Source organism: Protopterus annectens, chromosome 1.part0 (assembly GCF_019279795.1).
Source record: "Protopterus annectens isolate FY-2018-M chromosome 1.part0, PAN1.0, whole genome shotgun sequence".
NCBI classification, from domain to species: domain Eukaryota; kingdom Metazoa; phylum Chordata; order Ceratodontiformes; family Protopteridae; genus Protopterus; species Protopterus annectens.
Genome location: NC_056725.1, coordinates 185,474,582 through 185,498,645, shown reverse-complemented (window position 1 = coordinate 185,498,645; position 24,064 = coordinate 185,474,582). Strand labels below are relative to the sequence as shown.

The 24,064-nt window shown below is 42.8% G+C and overlaps 1 protein-coding gene across 2 annotated transcripts in view; it reads right to left on the bottom strand.

The window, feature by feature from the left end:
* The window catches only part of LOC122789112 (serine/arginine-rich splicing factor 7-like), a 431,411-nt gene that overhangs the window by 246,107 nt on the left and 161,240 nt on the right, over positions 1-24,064 (bottom strand). For both annotated transcript variants that reach the window (XM_044056355.1, XM_044056433.1), the window contains exon 6: positions 22,857-22,895. In XM_044056355.1, the coding sequence (XP_043912290.1) occupies positions 22,857-22,895 (39 nt within the window). The remainder of the gene's footprint in view (positions 1-22,856; positions 22,896-24,064) is intronic.

The following is a 24,064-nucleotide window of genomic DNA, read 5'->3' as shown; positions in this document are numbered from 1 at the left end:
ATATGCTGTAGAACATCACCGTAATTAGGTAAAGCTGAAAGCCATTCTACCTAATGATCCTCCTACAAGCAGCCATTTTTGGCTACCAGCTGCGATTGCCAAAAGCAGTACAAAAAAAATCCAGCAATTTACTTAATGTTACTGCTTCAGCAATGAAGGTGCAGCTACACGCAGCCTACCACAGCACTCAAACTATAAGGTCAAGAATTGGGGCAAACCCAAAAAACGGGCAGACAAAGGCACAAAATCAGGAGTAGATTTTAAATATTGGTCTTGTATATTTAATTACTAATATAACGGATGACAGGTTTTACCTTAGCAAGCATTTCCTAAAGGGTACAAAGTCTGGAACTCATAAGTTTGTCATTTAGTGACTGCAGTGCACCAAAATTTACCATAAGCCACACATTTTACAAGGAAAATTTCATAAATATGAGAGAAAAATCTAGGTCCGTTGAGAACTTCATCCTCTACACACACACAACTAGAAGTTATGTACTCACCATAACGTTCGATGTATGCGGTCCATCTCGCCTTACATTCTTACTCACTGGTTCGGAGCCGAACATCGGCACCGACTCTGCCAACTTATTTTTCTAGCACAAAGTCTCTAATTGGCTGGGCTAACCTGGTATCCCATGTTGCACTGCTCCATAGCCACCGATCTAGTTTGCCACTCGTGTAGCTAGGACGTGGTCTCTCTTGGCTGTGGCTAAGTAGCTTTAAAACTTCTTTTTTCTCACTGAATATAGCGTTTTTCCCTCACAAAAGCTATTTTAATAGCTATTTGCTTTGTTTAGCGTGTGATGTGGTGAGTTATTTGTTTTGTGGTATCCCTCTGTTCCTACAGGCTAGGCCCGTTTAAATTAGAGGACCTAATCCTCCCTCCGTTGTATAGTTTTGTCCTAATTTCCGGTATAAAAAATGCCCCCCCCCCCCCTCTCACTTCTGTGTGTGCGTTAGTAGCGTCAAGAATCGTTTAAGTTAGAGATTGTCAGTAGTTGTTAGCGGTAGTTTCCCACCTTAACCGTTGTTGGACTAGGGTCCTGTTGCTTGTCGTGTGCAATGGTCATTGATATGTCAAAGGATCAAAAGGAACATAAACCCTTTGGGTTTAAGAAATGTTCTAAATGCAGCCAACATAACATCCATCATTTACAACCATGTATGTGTGTACCCAAGATATCATCTGAAGATGAAATGAATGAATAACTGCATCGTAACTCACTGCTATAAGAACCATACAGTGTCACCTACTGCAACACTATCTACCCTTTTTCAAGATCTTAGCTCAGGAATCAGAAACAAAAACTCAAAATCCAGAACAGATTTTAAGTATTTATCTTGTGCAAGTAGAAAGCTTTCAGAACAACAAGCTTTGCATTAGCAAACATTTTCTGAAGGATATGAAAACTGAACCTCGTATGTCTGTCATTATTTAAGACTGCAATTCACAACAACTTGCTAGAAAGCCACAAATACTGCAAGGAACAGATTAAAATACCAATCAATTTCTTTGCCCTAGAATTCTGGACAAAGCCAAACATAATGAGGGTACAGATTTAAATTATAATTGTGTGTTAAATCAGAAAAAAAACACACGACTACAGGACACAGTTCATTAACAGCTCATAGCCTTAAGTGCCTGACAACTCTAATACAAAGGTTATAAAAACAACAGGTGTTGCTTGGACATGCATTTTCTGCACAATAAGAACTACAAAAACTCTGACTGGCATTACTGACTGTAAATGTTTGCCATTTACCAGAAAAGGAAAAAAGTTAAGGGCATGGGCATAAATGTGAGGCAAAAAAGATTTAAGAAACATCCGTTCAATTTTCAGAACATCTTCTGTGTGGCGACATGCGTGAATGGGCGTTCCTTCGCTGAAGGTTGTGCGTCAGGCCCGGCAAGTCGGCATGTAAAAATCTACTGCCGACCTTTAGCAGACCGGAGTTCCACTGTGGCGACCCCTAACCGGGAAAAGCCGAAAGACACAACTGTAGTTTGATTAAACAGTTGGCAAGCACCACCTCTAACCTTCCACTCTACACCATCCAAGTAATGTATGCATTTCTGCAGATGTCAGCTTAGTATCACAAAGGGGGGGCGACGACAGTGCAGCAGTTATCAGAAAACCAAAGGTAGACAAAGCAGTTCATAACTGCAGTGTTGAGGAATCTGGTCGGTTACAGGACCCATTTTTAACACCTCACTAAAATACAGATAATTTAACTAAGCAACATAAAGGATATGTGAATAACAGAATGCCATTTGATAATGCAAGGCATGTATCTTGGATGGAGATTTGCAATAAAACATTAATTAACCAAGACGATAGTGAATATATGATTCAAGGAGCTTGTACTACTCAAAGGGTATGAAGTCTGAAACTCAAATGTCTGTTAAGATAGGTGAAGGTTAATGAAGACAGGTGAAAGCTGCCAGGCTAACCAGATAGAATTTCTGTCATTTGTAAATATTAATGTAAGCCACAGGCTTGTTCTCTTAGATGTGAAAAGACTGCATTGGATATTGAACTGAAAAAAAAATGTAAAAATGCATTCTGCTGTAAGAAAGCTAAGTCAAGCATTTCATGACAGTCTTTGATGTTAAAATTCAGAGCCCCTACGTCTACAGGGAGGCACCCTGCCTATTGTTTTAAGGCCAGAGTTAATGACCAGAAATTGCACATAAATGTCTTTTATGGCTTTGCTTCCTAACCAAGAATAAGAATGTAGCCTGTTAGCCTGGGAATCCCAGGAAAGTGTGAAGAATGATGTAATGTGAATCAAGACTGATATAAATTGAGAGAGAGAGAGAGAATCAGAGCGCATTAAGCATTTTTGTCTTGACCATCCAACTCATCAGCACTCTGCCTGTGTGCTATATGTACTTTTTTAGAACGCTGTTTTCTCTCTAATCTTCCTAGCTATTTCTAAGTGTTTTTCTGTGATGTCAGAACTTTACTACTGTATTATTTTAAGTATTTCTCTGTGATCTCTAAACTCTTGACTAGCACTGTGTAGTAAGAAGTATTATCTTGTGTTTTTATTATTATTAAATATTTTTAAACCTTTCAACTGTGGCAGTTTTGTATAGAGATAATTTAAGCTTTTAAGAGTACTTGCATGTCTTTGTTAGAACTGTACAAAGCCACTCCAACAGCTTTAGCCCTGGGCTTACATGTCCCAGTTGGATAATATTGCATAGTAATAATTACACCCTTTTAAAGGGCCTTTGGGTACCTGATAATTATTAGCTGGGTGGTGGCAGTGACTTCTACCATATAGACTGGGTAAAAGGGGCATATAGCTGGAGAAACTGTGCCAGCCTTCCCCAAGAGTGTCTGTGTGGTTGTATAATGTCTTATCTCAAAGTGTGTGTTTATGTCAGCTACTTGGGCAGGGACACGAAGCACTGGTTGGACAGAGGGTGCTGGAGATTTTAGCTTGCCCAGCTGACAGACACTATAGCTGTGCCAGTGGGGAGTCTTATTGGGGACATGGAGAGAAAGGGGGAAACCAGACCCAGACTGACTGTGATCTCTGTGTGCCCGTAAGGGAAATTATACTTTACTGTGTATAGATTTGTTATCCTTCCTCTACATGGACACCCCTCACTGGTGTTAGTGGTGAGGATTGAGGCTCCTTGATTGTTGGTCCAATCCACAGGTATCACATGTCATTATTTTCTAACTTCAGCCTTTAATGATATGCCACTAATTTTCCAAAAAAGCACAATTTCATGAAGAATGGAAAAAATCTTTACTTTCTGCGAAACTTTATCCAGTTGATAGGCAAGACTTCCCTCAATATGTTTTGTTGTTTAAAATGGTTCTTACTTTGCTTTTCTTTTATTTTTGTTATGACCTTACTACATTTTTTTAAGTTCTTTGGTGCCCATGTAGCTTGGGCCATGCCTGAAAAAGTTACTTGGGCCAATGTCCCCAACTCCATTATCAAATGGTAAATAGCATAAAAATATAAAGGAGCAATGTAATCTTTAACATAGTTGACATAATGGTTAAGGTTTTTTTTCCGTCATGCACAAAATGCAAGGCTTGAGCCTGATCACTGGCTAATGCCTGTGCAGAATTTGCATGTAGTCTCTGTACAGTATGTCTCACCTCCCAAAACATGCCAGGCGTTTTCACCTACAATTCATCAAAAAAATTGCCTGGAGTAATGGATAGTAACACAAACTGTAGATAGTGCCTGTTGAGGTGAGAATTGAAAGTAACTGCTTTGGGCATTAACTGTAATGTGCAGTATCCTCTAGATAGGAGACCCCTGATCACAGACTACACGCCATGTCAGGGATAGCCACTCAACGATGTAAAAATTGGCTGTAGGTGACCTGGTCATGTTGACTAATGCTGCCATATGAGCTGCAGAACTGGCCTACTCTACTACACCAGGGACCATGACAATGGTGTAAGGGGCCTGTATGTCCTATACATCAGAGCGTGCCTTCCATAACAGCAGCCCTAGCTCAATAAGCTACTGGATAGGTGGTGTGGTTGGCTAGCATATCACCAGATCACCAACAAAATCTAAAAGTGTTCAATCCTCAACGTTATCAAGTCTAAAAAATAAGTTATGTACTTAGCATAACATTCCACGTTTGTTGTCCATCTCGCCTTCATTCTTACGAAATGAAAGAATCTCTTTGTCCTCCAGGAGCCATAGGTAGGGGGAAGGAGGGTGGGATGTAAGAATGAAGGAGAGATGGGCAACAAACATGGAACGTTATGGTAAGTATATAACTTCTTTGTTTTGTCCTAGCTCACTTTCATTCTTACTGGATGGGACAGCATCCCTAGCACCATATTTCCTGGGTGGCTCATGGGAGTATATTCTTCAGGACAGTGGACCCAAAGGAGGCATTGTTCCTGGAGGCCAAATCTACTTTGAAATGAGTGATAAAGGTATGAGGCCTTGCCCAAGTTGCAGCAGCACAAATAGTATCAAGTGGCAGCCTAGCACGAAAGGCAGAAGGGGTTGCCGTGGCTCTCATGGAATGACCCTTGACCTTATAGGGAAAAAGTTTGTTGTTAGGATTACATATAAAGGTAATATAATTTGAGCGCCATTTCTAAAGTGTGATCTTAGATAGTGCCATTTCTAAAGTGTGACCTTAGATAAAAGGAGCACGTTTCTTTGCTTCTGAAAATGAAAGAAATAATTGATCAGATTTCCTGAAGTCTTTTGTCCCGTGTAAGTAGAAGTCTGTGTACATCCAGTTGCTGAAGCTTATATTCTGCCTTGTTGCCATAGTTGGGGAAAAAAAGACTGGTAGCTCTATGGACTGATTTAAGTTAGACTCTGAGCATACTTTTGGTAGGAAGGATGCGTTTTTTCTAAGAGATACTCTATCTTTCTGGAAAAGTATATATGGTGGGTTGATCGATAATGCTCGTAGCTCTGAAACCCTTCAAGCAAAAGTGATGGCAATCAACATACTTGTTTTCCATGTTAAAACTTTAGATCACCTTATGATGCATGGTTCAAAGGGGGGAAGAACAGGACAAAACCAAGTTCAAGAAACATGGCGGTAGAGGAGTTTTTATGGGGGGTCTTAACAGGTTAGTGGCCTTCAGGAAGGCCTCTGCAGTCTGTGAGACATCAAGTTTGGGGCTGAATCACTTATATGGAAAGGGTCTATATTATTATATATAAACTGCATTATTTGAACATCTAAACATTGACACTTAAACAGGGAGATCCAAAAAGCACAAATGGCCACTTCCGCAAATTTTTTCACAGGGAAAAAATGTACTTGGCTGTCCAACAGCTAAACAAACTTTCAAACCCTAATCAAATGGGGGGCTTTGCCCCCCACATCCCCCTAACTAAATATACCAAGTCTAAGATTGCTCTGCATTGGAAAAAAGGGCAAATTCCCAATAACGGCCAAGCAAACTTTTTCCCTATGAAAATATTTGCGAAAGTGGCCTTTGCCTGCTTTTTGGATTTCACTGTTTAGGTGTTGAGGTTTAGGTGTTCGAAGAAATGATGAAAACAAGGCTCCACACTAATATCCAAAAAAAAATCAGGAGACCATGATCCAATCCACACAGTTATTTAGCACTTTCATCTCAGAAATAGAAACTTCTTCAGATTCTTTAGAAGTTTCTATTTAACAGACGAAAGCACTAAACTGTGTTCGGAGAAATGCAGTTTTGAGGTAATATGTACGCTATGGAAATTAGATATTGCTGCTAACTGCACACAAATGATAGCTGCAGCTGGTCCTTCATTAAATTGTTTCACCAGAAATTCAAGAATAGAAGTTATTGGAGCAGAAATGGGGTCAATGTGTTTACTTAATGCCCAGGAAGAAAATCTTTTCCATTTACACATACATAATTTTCTCGTTGAGGCCTTATGGGAATATATCAAGCTATATTCCACAGAAGCAGGAAAGTTAGGAAGCCTAGCTATATTTGGAATCTGAGCAGCCAAGCTGTCAGTCTGTGGGTTTGAAGGCAAGGGTGGAGCGTTCAAGACGTACGAGTCAGGTGGTCTGGAACTATGTCCAGAAGCCAAGGCTCTTCCTGAAGATGAGGCCAAAAGAAGGGGAACCAAATCTAATGAGGACAGTATGGGGTGATGAGAATCAACTTGCTTCCCAATGAGTTGGCTTTCTGGAGAACTTTGGGTATTTAGAGAAGGAGGGAAGGCATAAAGGAGACCTGAGGGCCAATTGTGTACTAATGCATCCTTTGGCGACTCACCCGGAGGGGAGATCAGGGCAAATAGCTGCTACATTTGGCATTCATGGATATGGCAAAAAGGTCGCAACAAGGCTGGCACATTTGCAGAAGATCATCTCCGCTACTTCTTGTTTTAGGGACCACTCATGAGGCATGAGAATTGCTCTGCTGAGTTTGTCTGCTATCACGCTGGACTTCCCCAGGATGTGCATTGCTATAAGAAAGCGTTGGGAGGAGATTGCCCACTGCCATACTCTCAGGGCCTCTCAAAAAAGTGAGTAAGACCTGGTCCCTCCTTGTTTCTCTATGTACCAGACAACCAACATGTCTGTATTGCAATAGTTCCCAGTGGAGAGAGTCCTGAAGTGCCTGCAATGTCAAAACCACTGCTCTCATCTCTAGGATGTTGATGTGCAAATGGGCCTCATGATCCTGCCAAGTGCCTTGGACTGTCCTTCCCAGATAATGCCCCACCCTATCTTGGAGGTGTCCGTGGTCACTGCAGCCACAGGCTGTGGAGGAAGCAAGGGTTGACCTGATGACACCAGAGTGGAGTGAAGCCACCAGTGAAGGTCCTTCTTGCATGGCTCTGTTAATAGAATTTGGTGAGACATGGGTAGTTCCTGCAATGACCACTGAGTGAATAGTAGCCACTGTACAATTCTCATGTGCATGCATGCTAATGGAACTAAACTTATTGCTGCTGCCATTTTTAAAACTGTTCTCGCCTGTACTCTCATCTTGGAAATAAGGTTGGAGACTTGCTGTCTCAAACTCTTCCATAGGAAGTTTTGCCAACATGTTTATTGTGTCTGTCTGCTCCTATAAACATGGTATTGCAAAGGCAACAAGGCAGATTTTTTTGTAATTTATTGCGATATCTAGCCAAGAGCAGTGAAATAATGTGGTATCTCTTGTTTCCAGTAGTAGATGCTTGGTGGTGGCAGTTAGGAGCCAGTCGTCTAGATATGGAAACACTCAATCATAGACATCTTAGGTAAGCCGTGACTACTGCCATATACTTGAACACTCTGGGGGCTGTAGTGAGACCAAAGGGTAGAGCTCAAAACTGCTAATGACTGGAATTCTTCCTTCTCCAAAAAATGATACTGAGGTACAAAAGAAAAGGTGATTCGTTTCAACAACTGGTTAAATAAATAATGCCATTTGAGGGAATGCAGTATATGCTCACTGGGATGGAGTTGCTGTGCAGGCCTATTTCTTTCAAGGATGGCTTGCACATCTCATTCCAAGGCTTCCACATACTGGAACAAGTCAAACCAGCAACAAGGAAGGAATTGGCAGGTAAAACTACCACACAACATAACTGCACTAATGATGTCAAATACTCAGTGTAAGCAAAAGACTAAAAATGAAGAAATACAGGACATCTTTGGTACGGTTTTGTTTTACATACTGGAAAAAGCCCTTGCTGCACACATAGTGCCTTTTTAGACTGAATCCAGCTAATGGATCTCCCAATCTAAAATACAAAACAGACCACAATTCAGATAATATCAAGGTAGTGCTGTTCAATGCTAGGAGTCTATATAACAAACTGTCTGACCCAGAGACCCTCCTGCATTTGAAACATATTCATAGGTTGATACTAGGCTATCTGCCCAAGGGCATTTATAAGCCTAGCCAGAGTGTGTTTGGCTTTCGCCACCCTTTTAGATTAGCTGACTGTGCCTCTGTATAGTAGGTCAGAGATGATAGCCCTTTTAAGGTTAGTTTACTGTGCCTCTGTCTAGTAGGGACACAGAAGGGATCCCAGGGGCAAACCTACGATCTCGCATCCACTCAAGATTTCCCTTGAAGAGGGTCATTGAGGGGCTCTGCCTAACATGGATTGGGATTTTGTTCGAGTGAGGGGAGCCTCTGGGATATGAATCTGCCCCTCCAGCATGTCCTATTTATTTCTGTGCTGCGGTTTAAGTCCCTGGAGCGTGTTGCTCTAAGGGATTTGGATTTCCTGAGGTGGACATGTCCATTAATTCTGGGTTGAACTTAGCTTTATACGTCAGGCACAGATCGCCTCTCAGTAGGCGGTAAGCAACTGAGTAGAGCTGGAGTTTCTTTAGCCTAACTCCATAGGGCATCTGTTTGAGTCCCTTGATCCTCTTGGTGAGGTACTTATGTTGTCTTTCCAGTTGCTGCAGGTGTCGGGTAAGGTACATCCCAAATGGGGCACTGTATTCAATTATGGGCCTGATGAGTAGAGGGGCACAATTACCTCTCTATCTAGATGTGAACCCTTTAGTGATAAGGAGGGCTATATAGAAGGTCTTTCTAACCACTTTGGCAACGTGATTGTCAAAGGAGAGATTGCTATCTACTTGGGTCCCCAAATCCCTAATTACTTCTTCCGTACTTAATGGATTACCACCTATGTGGTAATTTGTGGGCAATGTTTTTCCCAAAGGGGATGACTATCCACTTTTTGGTATTTAGCTTTAGGCCATGGCTCTGGCACCAGTTATCAGTCTCTGAGACCCTTTTGGAGGATGCTTGCGTCAGTCAGCGAGTCGATTATGGCACCCAGTTTGCAGTCATCTGCGAACTTGGTCAGCCATAGTCCTCCCGTGTTAGCCTGTACCTCAGAGAAATATATACCGAACAAGAGAGATCCCAGGACTGAGCCTTGTGGGACGCCACTTGTAACTGGTTTAGAGTATGACATGGCACCTGCAATTCTGACCATATGGGTTCTATCCCCGAGCCAGTTTGCAACCAATCTTGTGACAGAGGTTGATATTTAAGCTAATAAGCTTATTTATGATGCCCGAGTGGAGTATTGTGTCGAAGGCTTTTGCGAGGTCCAGGTAGGCTGTGTGGAAGACCTTCCCTTCATCTATGGCCTTGGTGTGTTTCAAAGTCGACCAGGTTCAAGAGGCAAGATCTGCCCTTAAAGCCGAATTGGGCAGGATCCAGTGTTTGGAGGCTCCCAACGTCTTTGTTTAGGAGTTCCATGATGATACGCTCCATAGCTTTGCAGACCAGGCTAGTCAGGCTTATAGGGTGATAGTTTCCAGGGTCCGTTGTGGCACCACCTTTGTGGAGTGGGACCACTGTTGCTGTAAGCCATTCCTTGGGTACATATCCTGTAGTAAGGCTGAGATTGAATAGTGACTATGTGAGGGTTTAGTTCTTCTTGGAGCTCGTGTAAGACGCAGTCCGGGACACCGTCTGGTCCCACTAATGCTGTTTTTTTTTGCTTTGGAGAGGGCAGCTCTCACCTGTGCATCTGTGATGTCAGGGAGGCTACACTCTGTTGGGATAGACATTTGCTCTTTTGGGGGGAGGGGGGGGGGGAGTTTGCACTGAACCTGTCTGCCAAGATGTTGGCAATGTCTGTGTGTTCAGTGTATTTTTTGTCATTTTGCACAAACTCAGAGCATATCTGGGAGTTGCCACCCAGGTTCCTGACATAATTAAAGAAGGCCTTGTGATTATCTTTAGCGTCTTGTGCAATTTTTCTTTCAAAGCTGGCCTTAGATGATTTTATGAGGGATCGTAGTTTCTTGCTAGTACTGATCAGAGATGCTGTCCCTTTTTGGGATTTTGCTCTACCATGTAGTAGCTTCCTCCTGTTGTATAGCTTATTTATGGCTGGGGTCCCCCAGACAGGTCTCCTGCTTTTGGAGGAGTGAGTATTGGTTTTATTTGGGATAGCACAATCCACACATTCCTGTAGGTGTCCATAGAATGCGTTTGTAAAGGATTCTGCGGTTTGGGCCGTACCTTCCACTGGCCCGGGGGCTTTGAAGGATTCCACCTCGGTTTTGAGAAGTGTGAAGTTTTTGAGAAGTTCTTCACCGTGGTTTCCTTGGCTGGGGGTGGGGACGGGATATGGATGTTCAGTGAGATTAATTTATGGTCAGATCTTACCAATGAGGGGTATACCTCTGGTATGGAACATAAGTCCCCATGTTGGTGATGATCAGGTCCAATATGTTTTCTCTTCTTGTGGGAGTAGTGACCAGTTGTTCCATAGCATTTGAGTTTATAAATTCCAGGAACCGTTGGGCGAGGGTGTTGGGGCTTGAGTAGCGCTCCCAGTCTATGTTTGGGTAGTTGAAATCACCCAATACAATGGTGTTTCGAGAGACCTTCATATTCCCCAGTGTTCTCAGGAAAGCAGAGTGGGGTTCCAGAGTTTGGGAGGGTGGTCTGTAGCAGGCTACAAACTGAAAGGCAGTTTTGCCCACTATTAGTTGCAACATGGATGGCCTCCGATGCTTTGTGCAGTGCCACTAACCTGGAAGTGTGGCTATCTTTGATGAATATGGATACTCCCCCTTTTTTTGTGGTTCAGTCAGAGTTTTGGGGCCGAAAAGCATGGTATGAGGTATAACCGGATAGTGTTGGGGTGCTCTCCCTTGAACCAGGTTTCTGTTACTGCACAGATATCGATATTCTCCATACTGAGGAGAGCCTAGAGTGCGTGCATCTTGAGGTTTAGACTTCTGGCGTTGAGCAGCATTACCCTTAGTTTCTTTTTCCTTGTGTTGTCTATGGAGGTGGGTTTGTCTTTTGAGCCTTGCCTAAAAAAGGCACTATGGGGGTGGCAAGAGCCTTAGCCAGTATTCGAAAGCCCAGGGGTGACAGGTGCAAGCCGTCCCTAGCGAAGCAATGTGGCTTGTCGAGCATGTCATCCCAGGCTGAAAGACACTGGATCCCCTTCGAATGACACCAATTGTTAAAATTGATCATTTTGTCTTTATACTGTGGCATCATTCTTGGTGAGGGTAAGATGCTACTCAAGGTCAGGGTCATATAGGCCTGGGCTACATGAACAGAGAGCTCCTCTTTCTCTTTTCATGTAGTCGAAGGAGGTACGTCTCAGGTCATTCACACTACCATGGACAATGACGGAGTCATATTAGTACTTGCTTTGGAGTGATCCGAGTGCTTGTGTTATGTGGCAGATCCTGGCACCAGAAAGGCAGCTTACAGTGACCTTCTCCTTGTTCAGCCTGGTGAGTGGAACGTCAGTGTGTCTGACAATAGAGTCACCTATTACAAGTGTATTAGATGTGTCTAGCCTTAAGGGCTGTGACTGTCTGGCACACTGACTAATGTGATACGTGGGTATTGTGAGGTAGCGGTTGCATGGATGTCTGCTTTGGAGGTCTCTGCTGCTAGGGCAGATTTTTCTTTAGAGCCTCCGAGTATGTTTTTGTGTGTTTGGTTTGCTGTTGCGATAGGTCTAGGAGAGACTGGATTTGTAGTGTGTGTGGTTACCTTCTCCTCCTGACTGACTGCGCCAGTACTGGGGTTCAGAGAGCTCAGCCTCCAGTTTGGCTATATAGTTGCATCGCTCACATATATTTGAGCTTGTTGGGAGCTTATTGGGAGGAGGAGAGGGTGGTCTGTGTACATAAGGCAGTTGTAACATTGCCTCAAGATTCCCAGATTCACCAGCTGGACTGGAGAGTAAACCCGAAACTGACTTTTGGACATGCCAGAATAGTAGAAGGAACTACTTTTTGACTGATCAAAAAGGACCAATAGGGAGCCAAGTACTTAAAGGGAGTATAAGAGGGTGTAGTGCTTTAGTTTATTAGTGCTTACTTATAAGATTACTTATACGAGCAACTGCAGGGCTTTAGAATGAAAATAGAGTGCTTACTTTGAGATTTAGAACAGTTCTAAGGGAAAAAGTGAAGAGCAGACTTTGTGGAGCCGGGAATACTTTAAACGGCACTGCCCGATGCTGCTCTATGCGCAAAATCGTGCAAAACCGCGCAAATGCAGGTTTTAAAGCAGGGAAACTGAAAGACAGGAATGGTCCCAAAACGGCCAATAAGCTACTAGTTTCAGGGCTGAGACAACTCCTCCAGTCACAGATCGGCTGCTCAAAGCTCCCCACTCTCACCGAACAGAGAAGCGTCCTCCTTATCCAAGTAAGGATATGGGCAACACAGGAAACTATACCACAGTCTGGAATTCAGCAAAACCTGAAATCTGGACTAATCTAGTTCAGCAAAGGCAGGAAAAGAGAATATATTTTTTTTGTTTTTTTCAGGAAACAGCGGAAAAACACACAGAAAACACTGTAAATGCTATAAACAGGCTAGCGCACTTTAGTGTGAGCCTGCAACAGCTATACAATACAAAAATGACTTAAATTGATATAAAACAAGTGCAAAAACTGTAAAAAGCAGAAGGCAAATGCAATTTAAACTTTTTAAAGCACAGATCAGTTAGAAATCTGCTTTTTAGGCGGGAAAAGGCAGTCGGAGCAAAAAAAAAAAAAAAAAAAAAAAAAAAAAGAGAAAAATTACTTAAATCTGGAAAACTCTCTTGGGGGTCTCTGTTGCCTGTATCACTCGGCAGGACACCACGAGGAGCTGGGCAGAGTTGTATACAACAACAAACTTTTTAAATCACAGATTCGCTAAAAAAAAAAAAAATTGTCGTTTTAGGCGGAATTAAGACAGCAAAAAAAGTGATACTTAAATCACTCCAAAGTCACTTTTGTCTCTCTGCTGCTGTAGACTCTGCAGAACACCTGGAAGGCACTTGCGTAAAAACTGTGCAAATGAGGTTTTTATAGCAGGGAAGTGAAAGATAGAAATTAGCCCAAAATGGCCAATAAACTACTAACTTCTGGGCTGAAACTACTCCTCCAGCGACAGATAGGCTGCTCAAAGCTCCCCTCTCTCACAGGTGAACAGAGGTGGGGCAAGAAAAACTTAAGAAAATAGTGTCGGCTGCATCTTGTATACCCCTGTCGCACTGACGTCTGGGAGGAGGCGACGGCAACTGGCGCCGGACCAAGACTTTGGAACTCAGGCTGACTGGGGAGCCTTCTGACTGCAGGATAACCTGAGTGTAAGGACTACATCAGTGTAACACGATGAACATCTGGACTATACTAGTTCAGAAAGGCGAGAAACAAGTATATATATATATATATATATATATATATATATATATATATATATATATATATCTATATATATCTATATATATCTATATATCTATATATATATTTTTTCCCCCCCGGAAAATAGAGCAGATACAATCAAAACACTTTACCCAATTAACCAGTTAAAAAGCTTAAAATTGAGCCCTGTTCCAGCAGTCTTCAATCAGACAAGTTCTAACTGCACAGTCCTGCCACTAGGGTACAGAGAAACCTTCTCCAAATCAGTGCACAAGTTATACAAACAAAGCTAGATCCAGCCGGCCTGAATCTAGTCTGCTACAGCAAACAAGGCGTACCGATTTCAGAATGAAACCGTTCAAGTAAGCACGCACAATTATAGCCTTTAACCAGAAATTCCCAGCTCAGAAGGGCAGAATTTAGCCTCTCCTCCCACAAGAGTGCAGACCACAAACATTCTTAATGTAAAATAACTGGCCTGAAGCCCAAGTCCTTAACCCACAACTAATACACTTTTAGAATAACAGACACTGAGCCTTCAATCAGCAGTTCCCAACTTAGAAGGATGTACGCTACCTGTCCTGCCAACTGTGCAGACCACAAACCTTCTTAATGTAAAACAACTGGTTTGAAGCCCAAGTGCTTAAACCAAGGACCTTAGAATAACTGCTACAATTTAATCAGGCTATTAACAAGCAGTAATAAAAGCAGCAGAATAAATTCAACTGTGTATTTTTAAGAAGAGGCAAAAGCAAAATAAGGTAATAAAGTAGGAAGAAACACAAATACAGTAAGGCAGATGAAGTGCAATTTTTTTTTTTTTTGAGACAGGGGAAACAGAGCAGATTAAGATACTATAGGGGAATGCCCTTCCCAAGTGCTCTCTCTGTACACCGCAGAGGAGATGGGACTGGTAGGAGTATCCAAAATCAAAATATGGTCTCATTGTACTCGGTTGAGTGAGCAAATGAGATGGGTCCAGGAGGAGTGTACAAAAAGATTTACAGCAGGGGCGGGCAATTCCAAAGCCACCAAGATTAACACCACAACAAGAAACAGGGAGGGGGGTGGGGAACTAACTGCAGAGAGAGAGAATATTTACTGAATCAAAGACATACAATATTTACTGACTCAAATCTTAAATAAGTGCAGAAAAATATACTTAAATCAGCTTGTGCCCAGTTAATATAAGAGACAAGTCTCAGTAGCCAGCAACTCGATTTAATAAAAGTGCAGAAAACAATCCATCTATAACAGAGTTTTGCTCCTACCATACCTTTAAACCTGATGTGAACTGTGGTGGACAAAACCACATTACCTCAAGGTAGATTCCTAGAGACCTAAAACCTGATCTTGATATACAATTCACACTAAATAAAAACTGTGTGATCATAGCCTCAATGACGACCCCCCCCCCCCAACCATGTTTTCTTTCTTCCATATCGTGGATGAACTTCAAATAGAACTCCATCATCCTTGGGGACTTTAACTGCACTTCAGTAAACTGGCATACCTATATCTCAGCTATAGGTTATTCCCAAAAGTTCATTGATTTCATAAACAAGAACTACATGGGCGAAATAGTTAAATAATTCAGTAGAAGATTGAACAATGGGACAATAACAATTATTATTCAACATATTAGCCAAGTTATCCCTCAGCGGGGATATTCACCCCAACCCTGCCCCCCCCCCCAACAAATACTACTGCCCCTGCTACCCATTACCAACATACCCCAATAGCCACAAGAAAATCCACCAATCTACTATTTCTAAACATTAATATAAGCAGCATTAGGAATAAAATCCATGACCTACATGCCACTTTCCCACTACACCCCAGACATCATTCTCTTAACCGAAACCTGGCTAAAACCCAACATCACAAATAATTAAATCCTCTCACCAGGATACAATATTTTACATAATGACAGAAAAAACAGAAAAGGTGGTGGGGCCTTACTGTTTAAAAATGAGCTCAACATTGAAACCATTGATCTGCCTTTCCTCTCTATTGACAAAGCCAAGATGATACTCACCAGATTAAAAATCAATGACAAAAAATTTATCAATATCATAGGTTGCTACATCCCACTGGGTAACAATATACCTGCTCTACAGAACCTGCTCAGCTGGGCTACTCTCTCTCCCTGTCACATGAAACGCTCATCATGGGCGACTGACTAGAGAACATATTCCTCGAATAATCCCACTAACCACAGAGAACATATTCCTCGAATAATCCCACTAACCACATTAACCTGCATGGATTTACTCAAGTTATTTGCTCACCAACCAGAACTGATAAATCCTACAAGTGAGAATCTATTCTAGACTGGATTCTCACAAATAAGCCAACCCCCTCCGATATATCAATCAATCAGGTTGTCTACCACACACCCCGAGTGACCATCATCCATCCTTTTTACTAAAATGTCGTCCCTACCTAACCAAATCAATCATCTTCCGATTTAATTCTACTTTAAAATCTTCCTTATGGGAGCCACTTAAAACCCGCCATCTTAACGATACTGTCCCAATATTTCAACACTGTATTCCTAAATATCCTCAACTCTTACACCCCTACCAGAACAATACGTGTCAAATCGAAATATGCACCCTGGCTCACCAAAACAAAAGGTCCTTAATGAAGCTTAGAGATTAAACTTTGACTACTCAAAATATCTTACTGTGAACTCAAACAGTTAAAAAACAGGTCAAACTAGATAAAATAAACCACTATCACAACTTAAAGAACCAACACCTAAACAAACCCCAAGCTTTCTGGACTGCCATCAACAATGTCCTCTCATCTGGCAAAACTAGTACACCCCCTCCAAACTCAAACAGTAATGAAACCATAGCCACTCAGTTTAACATTTCACAGAATCAATCCTTGCATTAAACACCTAATCTTCTTCCACCCCTGCCGCAACCAGCACTCAACCTTCTATTCCAGCTTCAACACTGAAGGCAAACAGTAACAAGTGTTATGTCATCAGTGAAAAAACTATTAAAGTTCATAGGTAAGTACTAGGCTATCTGCATGAGGGCATCTATAAGCCTAGTCAGAATGTGTTTGCTTTCGACACCCCCTTAGATTAGTTCCCTGTGCCTCAGTTCAGCAGAGCCATTAGTTCCCTATGCCTCTGTCCAGCAGAGCCACTGCAGTGATCCCCGGGGTAAATTTTCTGTTTCCCATCCACTCATCAAGGATTCTCTTGAAGAGAATTAGTGAGGTGTTCTGCCTAATGTAGATTGGAATCCTGTTCCAAAGCAAAGCATGGGGAGTCTCTAGAACAGGAATCTATCCCTCTAGCATGTCCTATTTATCATTATGATGAGGTTTAGATCCCTAGAGCATATGGCTCTTGGGGATTTGTTTTTTTTTTTTAGGTGGAGCATGTCCATCAATTCTGGGTTAGATATGGCCTCATATCTCAGGCAGAGATCACCTCTGAGTAAGCAGCATGCAACCGGGTACAGCTGGAGTTTCTTCAGTCGGGCTGCATAGGGCATATGCTTGAGGCCAGTAATTCTCTTGGTGAGGTACTTCTGTGGCCTTTCCAGCTGTTGCAGGTGTCTTCTAAAGTACATCCCAAATGGGGCGCTGTACTCTATGATGGGTCTGAAGAGTGATGAGTAGAGGGGCACAATAACCTCTTTTGTTCTAGATGCGAACCCTTTTGTGATTAGGTGGGCCACATAGGATTTTCTAACCACCTTGACAATAGTAATCTCTCCTTTGATAATCATATCTACTTGGGTCCCCAGATCCCTCATTACATTTTCGATATTTAGGGGACTACCACGTATGTGGTAGTTCTCGGGTACTTTGTTTTTTCCAAAGGGGGTGACTATGCACTTTTTGGCATTTAGCTTGAGGCCATGATTTTGACACCAGCTATCAGTCTCAGTGAGATCCTTATCTGTCTCAGTGAGATCCTTCTGGAGGATGTCTATCAGCTGGAGTCAATTATGGCCCCAGTTTGCAGTCCATCTGCAAACTTGGTCAGCCATAGTCCTCCTGTGCTTGCCTGTACCTCTGATAAGTATACAGCGAACAGGAGGGGTCCCAGGACTGAGCTCTGGGGGACGCCACTTGTAACTGGTTTAGAGTTGGACCTAGAGCCTGCAACTTTCACCGTGTGGGTTCTATCCATGAGCCAATTGGTAACCCATCTTGTGACGTAGGGGTTTATGTTCAGGCTGGTGAGCTTGTCTATAATACCAGAATGGGGAATGGTGTCAAAAGCATTTACGTGGTCTAGGTAGGATGTGTGGACCTCCTTTCCCTCGTCCAAAGCCTTGGTAACTGTCTCAAAGAAGTCCACCAGGTTTAGGAGGCATGATCTGCCCTTAAAGCCAAACTGGGTAGGGTCCAATGTTTGAAGGTTTTCAATGTCTCTTAATGAATTCCATGATGATGCGCTCCATAGCCTTGCAGACCAGGCTAGTCAGGCTTATAAGGCGATAGTTCCCGGGCTCCGTTGTGGCTCCACCTTTGTGGAGCAGGATGACTGTTGCTGAGTGTCACTCTATGGGTATGTAGCCTGTAGAGAGGCTGAGTTTGAAAAGTGTGTTTAGGTGAGGGGTTAGTTCATTTTGGAGCTTGTGTAAAACACAGCGTGGGACACTGTCTGGTCCCATTGAAGCTGTATTTTTGGCTTTGGATAGTGCTGTTTTAACCTGTGTTGTCAGTGATTACCAGGGCACTATCTTCTGGTATGGTTATGGGCCCTTCAGGGGGTGAGAGGGGGGTGAAGTTTGCACTAAACCAGTCTGCCAGAACACTGGCAATATCAGTCGGTTCAGTGCCATTCGCACTAACTCAGAGCAGATCTGAGAGTTTCCACTTAGGTTCTTGACATAGCTAAAGAACACTTTGTGGTCATCTTTGGAGTCCTTGGCAATTTTTCTTTCGAAGCTAGCCTTGGATGATTTTATGAGGGATCATTTCTTGATGATACTGATCAGGGATGTCTTTCCTTCTTGGGATTTTACTCTTCTGCACTAGTTTCTTCCTTCTATTGTATAGCTTGTTTATGGCAGGGGTCCACTAGACTGGTTTCCTTTTCTTGGAGGAGTGAGTCTTGGTTTTGCTTGGGATAGCATGATCCATGCATTCTTGCAGGTGCTTAGAGTGCCTTTGTAAGGGATTCAGCAGCTTGGAGAGCATTGTCCTTTAGCATGGGGGCATTGAACCTTTCCACCTTAGTCTTAAGTAACGTGAAGTTTGCTTTTGAAACGTTTTTCACGGTGATTTCCTTGGTTGGGGGTGAGGGTGGAATGTGGGTATCCAGAGTGATTAGTCTATGGTCTGATCTAACAAGCGTGGGTTTGACCACCGGTGTAGAACACCGGTCGCCCATGTTGCTGATGACCAAGTCCAATATGTTGTAACCTCTGGTGGGGGTGTTGACCAGTTGAACCAGGGCATTTGAGTTTATAAATTCTAGGAAATGGTGGGCAAGGGAGTTGGTACTTGAGTAGTTCTCACAGTTAATGTATGGGTAATTGAAATCACCCAATATTAGGGCGTTTGGTAGGACCTTCATATTTTCCAGTATCTCCAGAAATGCGGAATGGAGGTCCTGGGTCATGGTGGATGATCTGTAGCAAGCTACAATTTGAACTGCAGTTTTGCCCATTGTTAGTTGCACATGGATGATCTCTGAGGCATTGTGCTGTGCCACTAACCTGGAGGTGTGGGTATCCTTGATGAATACGGATACACCCCCCCACCTTTTGTATTTCGGTCCGGGTTCTGTGGCCGAAAAGTATGTTACGAGTTGTAGCCTGGTAATGCTGGGGTGCTCTCTAGAGCCTTAAACCAGGTTTCTGTTACTGCACAAATATTGATGTTCTCCATACTGAGGAGTGCCTCGAGCGTGTGCATTTTGAGGTTTAGACTTCTGGCATTGAATAGCATTACCCTCAGTTTTTTGTTACTTGTGCTATTTACGGTGGTGGGCTTGTCTTTTGAGCCTTGCCTAAAAAAGGCACTATGGGGGGTGGCAAGAGCCTTGGCCAGTATTCGAAAGCCTAAGGGTGACAGGTGCAAGCCATCTCTATCGAAGCAACGTGGCTTATCGAGCATGTCATCCCAGGTGGACAGACACTGGATCTCCTTTGAATGAAACCAGAAACTTAGCCAATTGTTGAAAGAGAATTTTTCTTTATACCGTGCTATTCCATTATACTTGGCCCTCAGACAAATAATGGAGTACAATTCTCCCTTTTGCATGTACCTCACCAGACACCTGCAACAAATGGAGAGACCATAGTACATAAAGTCTTATACAGAAAGACTGAAAAAGTACAGTTTTGTACCTACCATAAATGCAGATGTTAGAGTGTTCACACTGCTGCAGTCATTACACTTGGGTTATCCTGCCATCAGGCGGTCCCGCAGTCGGCCTGAGTTCCAAAGTCTTGGTCCGGCGTAGGTTGCTGTCACCTCTTCCCTGACGTCAGAGCGCCAGGGGTATACAAGATGCATCTGACGCCATTTTCTTCAGTCTTTCTTGCCTGAAGCCGTTCGCAAGTGCCGGTTTGCAGACTCCTGAGATTTTCGAAGTCGAATTTCAGATCCGAAGTCTTCAATAAAGCTAAGTACCCCATTGGGGAAACTTTTTTCTTGCATCAGACCGATTTCAGAAAAAGTTAATTGTATTTCTTGTGGGAAGCAAATACCTCATAAGGACTTCCACTCTTACTGTATTCCATGCCTAGGCCCTGATCACGACATCACTAGTCGGTTTTGTGCTAGATTTAACAAACGCACCATAAAAAGACGTTTTGATTTTGCTTTGCACTACTTTGGCTGAAGGTTCAATTATACGATGCCGTCGGATCAGCTGACTACCTCAATACCGAAATAACGCAAAGACAAGGATAAAGACAGGCATCCGAGGTCCCTGTATTCTGTCTTCTACAGCTTGCTACGGGGTGACCTGTGCCTAGCTTACAGGGCAGTCTCTGACTTGGCCCTGATGGAAATGTTATACATTTATAAATCAAACTGCACAAGCATCACTCACTACAGGGATCTTAACCTAGCCTCTGACATGAACAGGTCATGCTGGAGAAATAGATACATCTCTCAGACACTGCCACTTCTCTGGAACAAGCTTCCAATTCACGTGAAACAGAGCCCTCCCCGGCCCTCTTCAAAAGCAACCTAGATCAATGGTGGGTGACTGCAAATTCACTCTTGGGGTGGTGCCAATGTCCCTCCTGGACACAGGAAGTTTATCTTCGCTACCATAGACCATGACCTCTGCATACTTCACTTACCTTGTTGTATTGTGCTTTTCGGCTTTTCCCGGTTAGGGGTCGCCACAGTGGAACTCCGGTCCGCTAATGATTGGCAGAAGATTTTTACGTGCAGAGTTGCCGGCCCTGACGCACAACCTTTAACGAAGGTACGCCCATTCACGCATGTCTCCACACAAGACGCTCTAGCTGAGAACAGGACAATGTCTTACTGTGAGGCGACAACACTACCGCAGCACCACCACCATAGTCTAACCACCAAAAATTAGGGCAACTCGGGATAAATATTGCTAGGCTTGTAAGGGATCTAGAGCCGATAGCCTAGTAATCTTCTATGGACCTGTAATTATTGTCATTATTTATTAAGCGGAATTCACCACCTTTTCACAAAATCAACAGTTTTAGGATGGATTAAGAGGGACATACTAACATTTAAGTCAAAATCAAAGGCAGATGAGAGGCATCACACACACACACACACACACACACACTACAGGTAGACCTCTCAACTGTTCCTGATTTTGACACAAATTTTTGCTCTGTCCCTCTTAATCCCACCTAAAACTGATGATTTTTGGAGACATGGTAGTGAATTACACTTAATAAATAATGACAATGATTAGAGTTATAGACTTTTTACTTCAGAAACTGTATTAATTTACATTATCTTATTCTGTTAACATTTCAGATTAACAGTATTGAGATTTTAAAATGCGTCCCTAATTAATTCTGGATTTGTCCCCGATTTGAGATCTGCCCCTATTTCGTTGAGAGCAGTGGGGGAAGTGCCTTGTGAAAGTGGTGCCACAAATCTAAAACTAAAGACACGCCTTTATTCTTGCAAACGACTTCGCAGTCAGCGATTTTTAACCCCTCTCAGTTCATGGTATGTGTCCAAACTCGAAATAGAGTTTTTTTATTATAACCGCTGCTTTCTTTATCAAAACGGTGGGTGCAACTAACTTGTAGTGGGCCGGCCGCATAAATTTTAAAAATACCACTCACCTTTATAACGGACAAATACTCTCTGCCCAAGTTTTGTTGGAGAAGCAATACATGTGTTTATTAGGAATGAGAAGCTCTGATGACGTTTGTGTGTTGGCTCGTTCGTTTTTTGTCTACATCTGTCACTGATAAGACTATTTTTAGTTGCTAAGAAAGCAGGTCCATAGGCATCTGTTTCGGAACTTTATAAAAACTGGTTTGTGTTAGGTTACTGAATTGCATTCATTGCCTGATGCTAAAAAGTCAGGCCACTTTCTAACCTCTTCCATTAAAACATGTTCCCAATTGTTAGGGTAGCGCTTCAGTTTTGGGTGGAGGTACTTAAACTACCCTTGTGGCTGCTCAAGCTTGGAGGGATATATATATCTACAGCTTTCTTTTCCCATATGTTATGAACTGCCATTCCAAAGAATATAACGTAAAAGTGGACAAACAAAGCGGAACCTCTTTCTCAATTTACAGGACCTCGCAGGACTGAATGGCAGGCTAACTGTGCTGGAAATAGGTTGTGGTACAGGTACCAATTTCCAATTCTACCTCAGAACAGCAGAGTCATTTGTGGGGAACCCAACCCCCATTTTGACAAATTCATGCAGGACAAAGTAAGTGGCCCAATCTGCAACTGGAGAAGGTCGGCACCCCTGTGGAAGATTTGTACGGAGTGGCTGATGAATCTGTAGATGTCGTTGTCTGTACGCTGGTGCTTTGCTGTGTGCAGGATGTGCGTTTTCTACAATAAGGAACTTATAAGGATTCTTGAACAAGAGAGAAAATTCTCTGGAGCTGAAGTCCAACCAAACCATTGCAAATTCAGAGATTTACACATGTATGCATACAAAAAAAAAACATGCTATTCAAGGCTACAAACCTGACCGTTACAAGCTGCTAAAAGATTTGCAGAACAAAATCCTTGAAAAGTAGGCAAACTATCTACACTCCAACTACCAGTGCTCAACATACCTCCGTGCTGGTGTTCTTGATCGTGCTGGAGATGCAGATCTGATAAAAAAAAAAAAAAGTCAACATGATCGATGAATAACATGCTCATGAGTAAGATCAATTAGAGCAAGTAAAAAGCAAAATACAAACTGATGCTGTGATAAATATTAATAGGTCAACCCCCCCAACTAGTCTCAAATGTACAATACCAAACAGGGGATGAGATGGGGGAATTATGAACTCAGAACATTTCATACAGGCAGCTTACCTAAAGCTGTCCAGCTGTGAAGTGCACCTACTGAATAGTTTAAAATTAGAAGTTATGTACCTACCATAACGTTCCATGTTAGTTGTCTTCTCTCGCCTTCTTTCTTGCTGGATGGGTTCGGAGCCGATCCTCGGCTCTGACTCGGCACTTGCTTTAGCTCGAGAACTCCTTTTACCAGCTCGAGGCAACCCTATATCCCATGATGCAAGGCGGAACTACCTCAGATCTCGTTTGGCAGCTAACTTACCCTGCTAAAGGTTATCCTAACCAAATTAGGAACAAAGTTTCCTAAAAGAAGTCCTCATAACAAAGATCCAGAGGAAACAAACTATTAGGAACTCTTCAAGATCTGTCCAGGCCAGGGGGAAGGAGGGACGGACGCAAGAAAGAAGGCGAGAGAAGACAACTAACATGGAACGTTATGGTAGGTACATAACTTCTAAATGTTAAGTTGTCAATCTCGCCTTCATTCTTGCTGGATGGGACCGCGTCCCTAGCACCTGTATCCCGGGTGGCTCAACGGAACAAACTCTTGAGAACTGTGGAACCAAAACTGGCCCCATCTCTGGAGGCCAAATCCAACTTGTAATGAGAAACAAAGGTATGAGGTGTGGCCCAAGTAGCTGCTGCACAAATGGTATCAATGGGAAGTCTATCCTGAAAGGCTGCAGAAGTGGATAGACTCCTGGTGGAGTGTGCTTTTGGCTTAGAAGATAGTTGTTTGCCTCTGAGAGAGTACACATAGGAAATGGTGGAAGTCAACCATCTGGATAAGGTCACTTTGGAAACTGGAAGACCTAACCTGTTTTCTGCATAAGAGACAAACAATTGGTCCGATTTCCTAATTTGTTTAGTCCTATGCAAGTAGTACCTGAGCTGACGATGGACATCCAAAAAATGCAATTTCTGTTCAGCTCTGTCAGAATAGTTAGGGAAAAAGACTGGTAGATCTATAGATTGG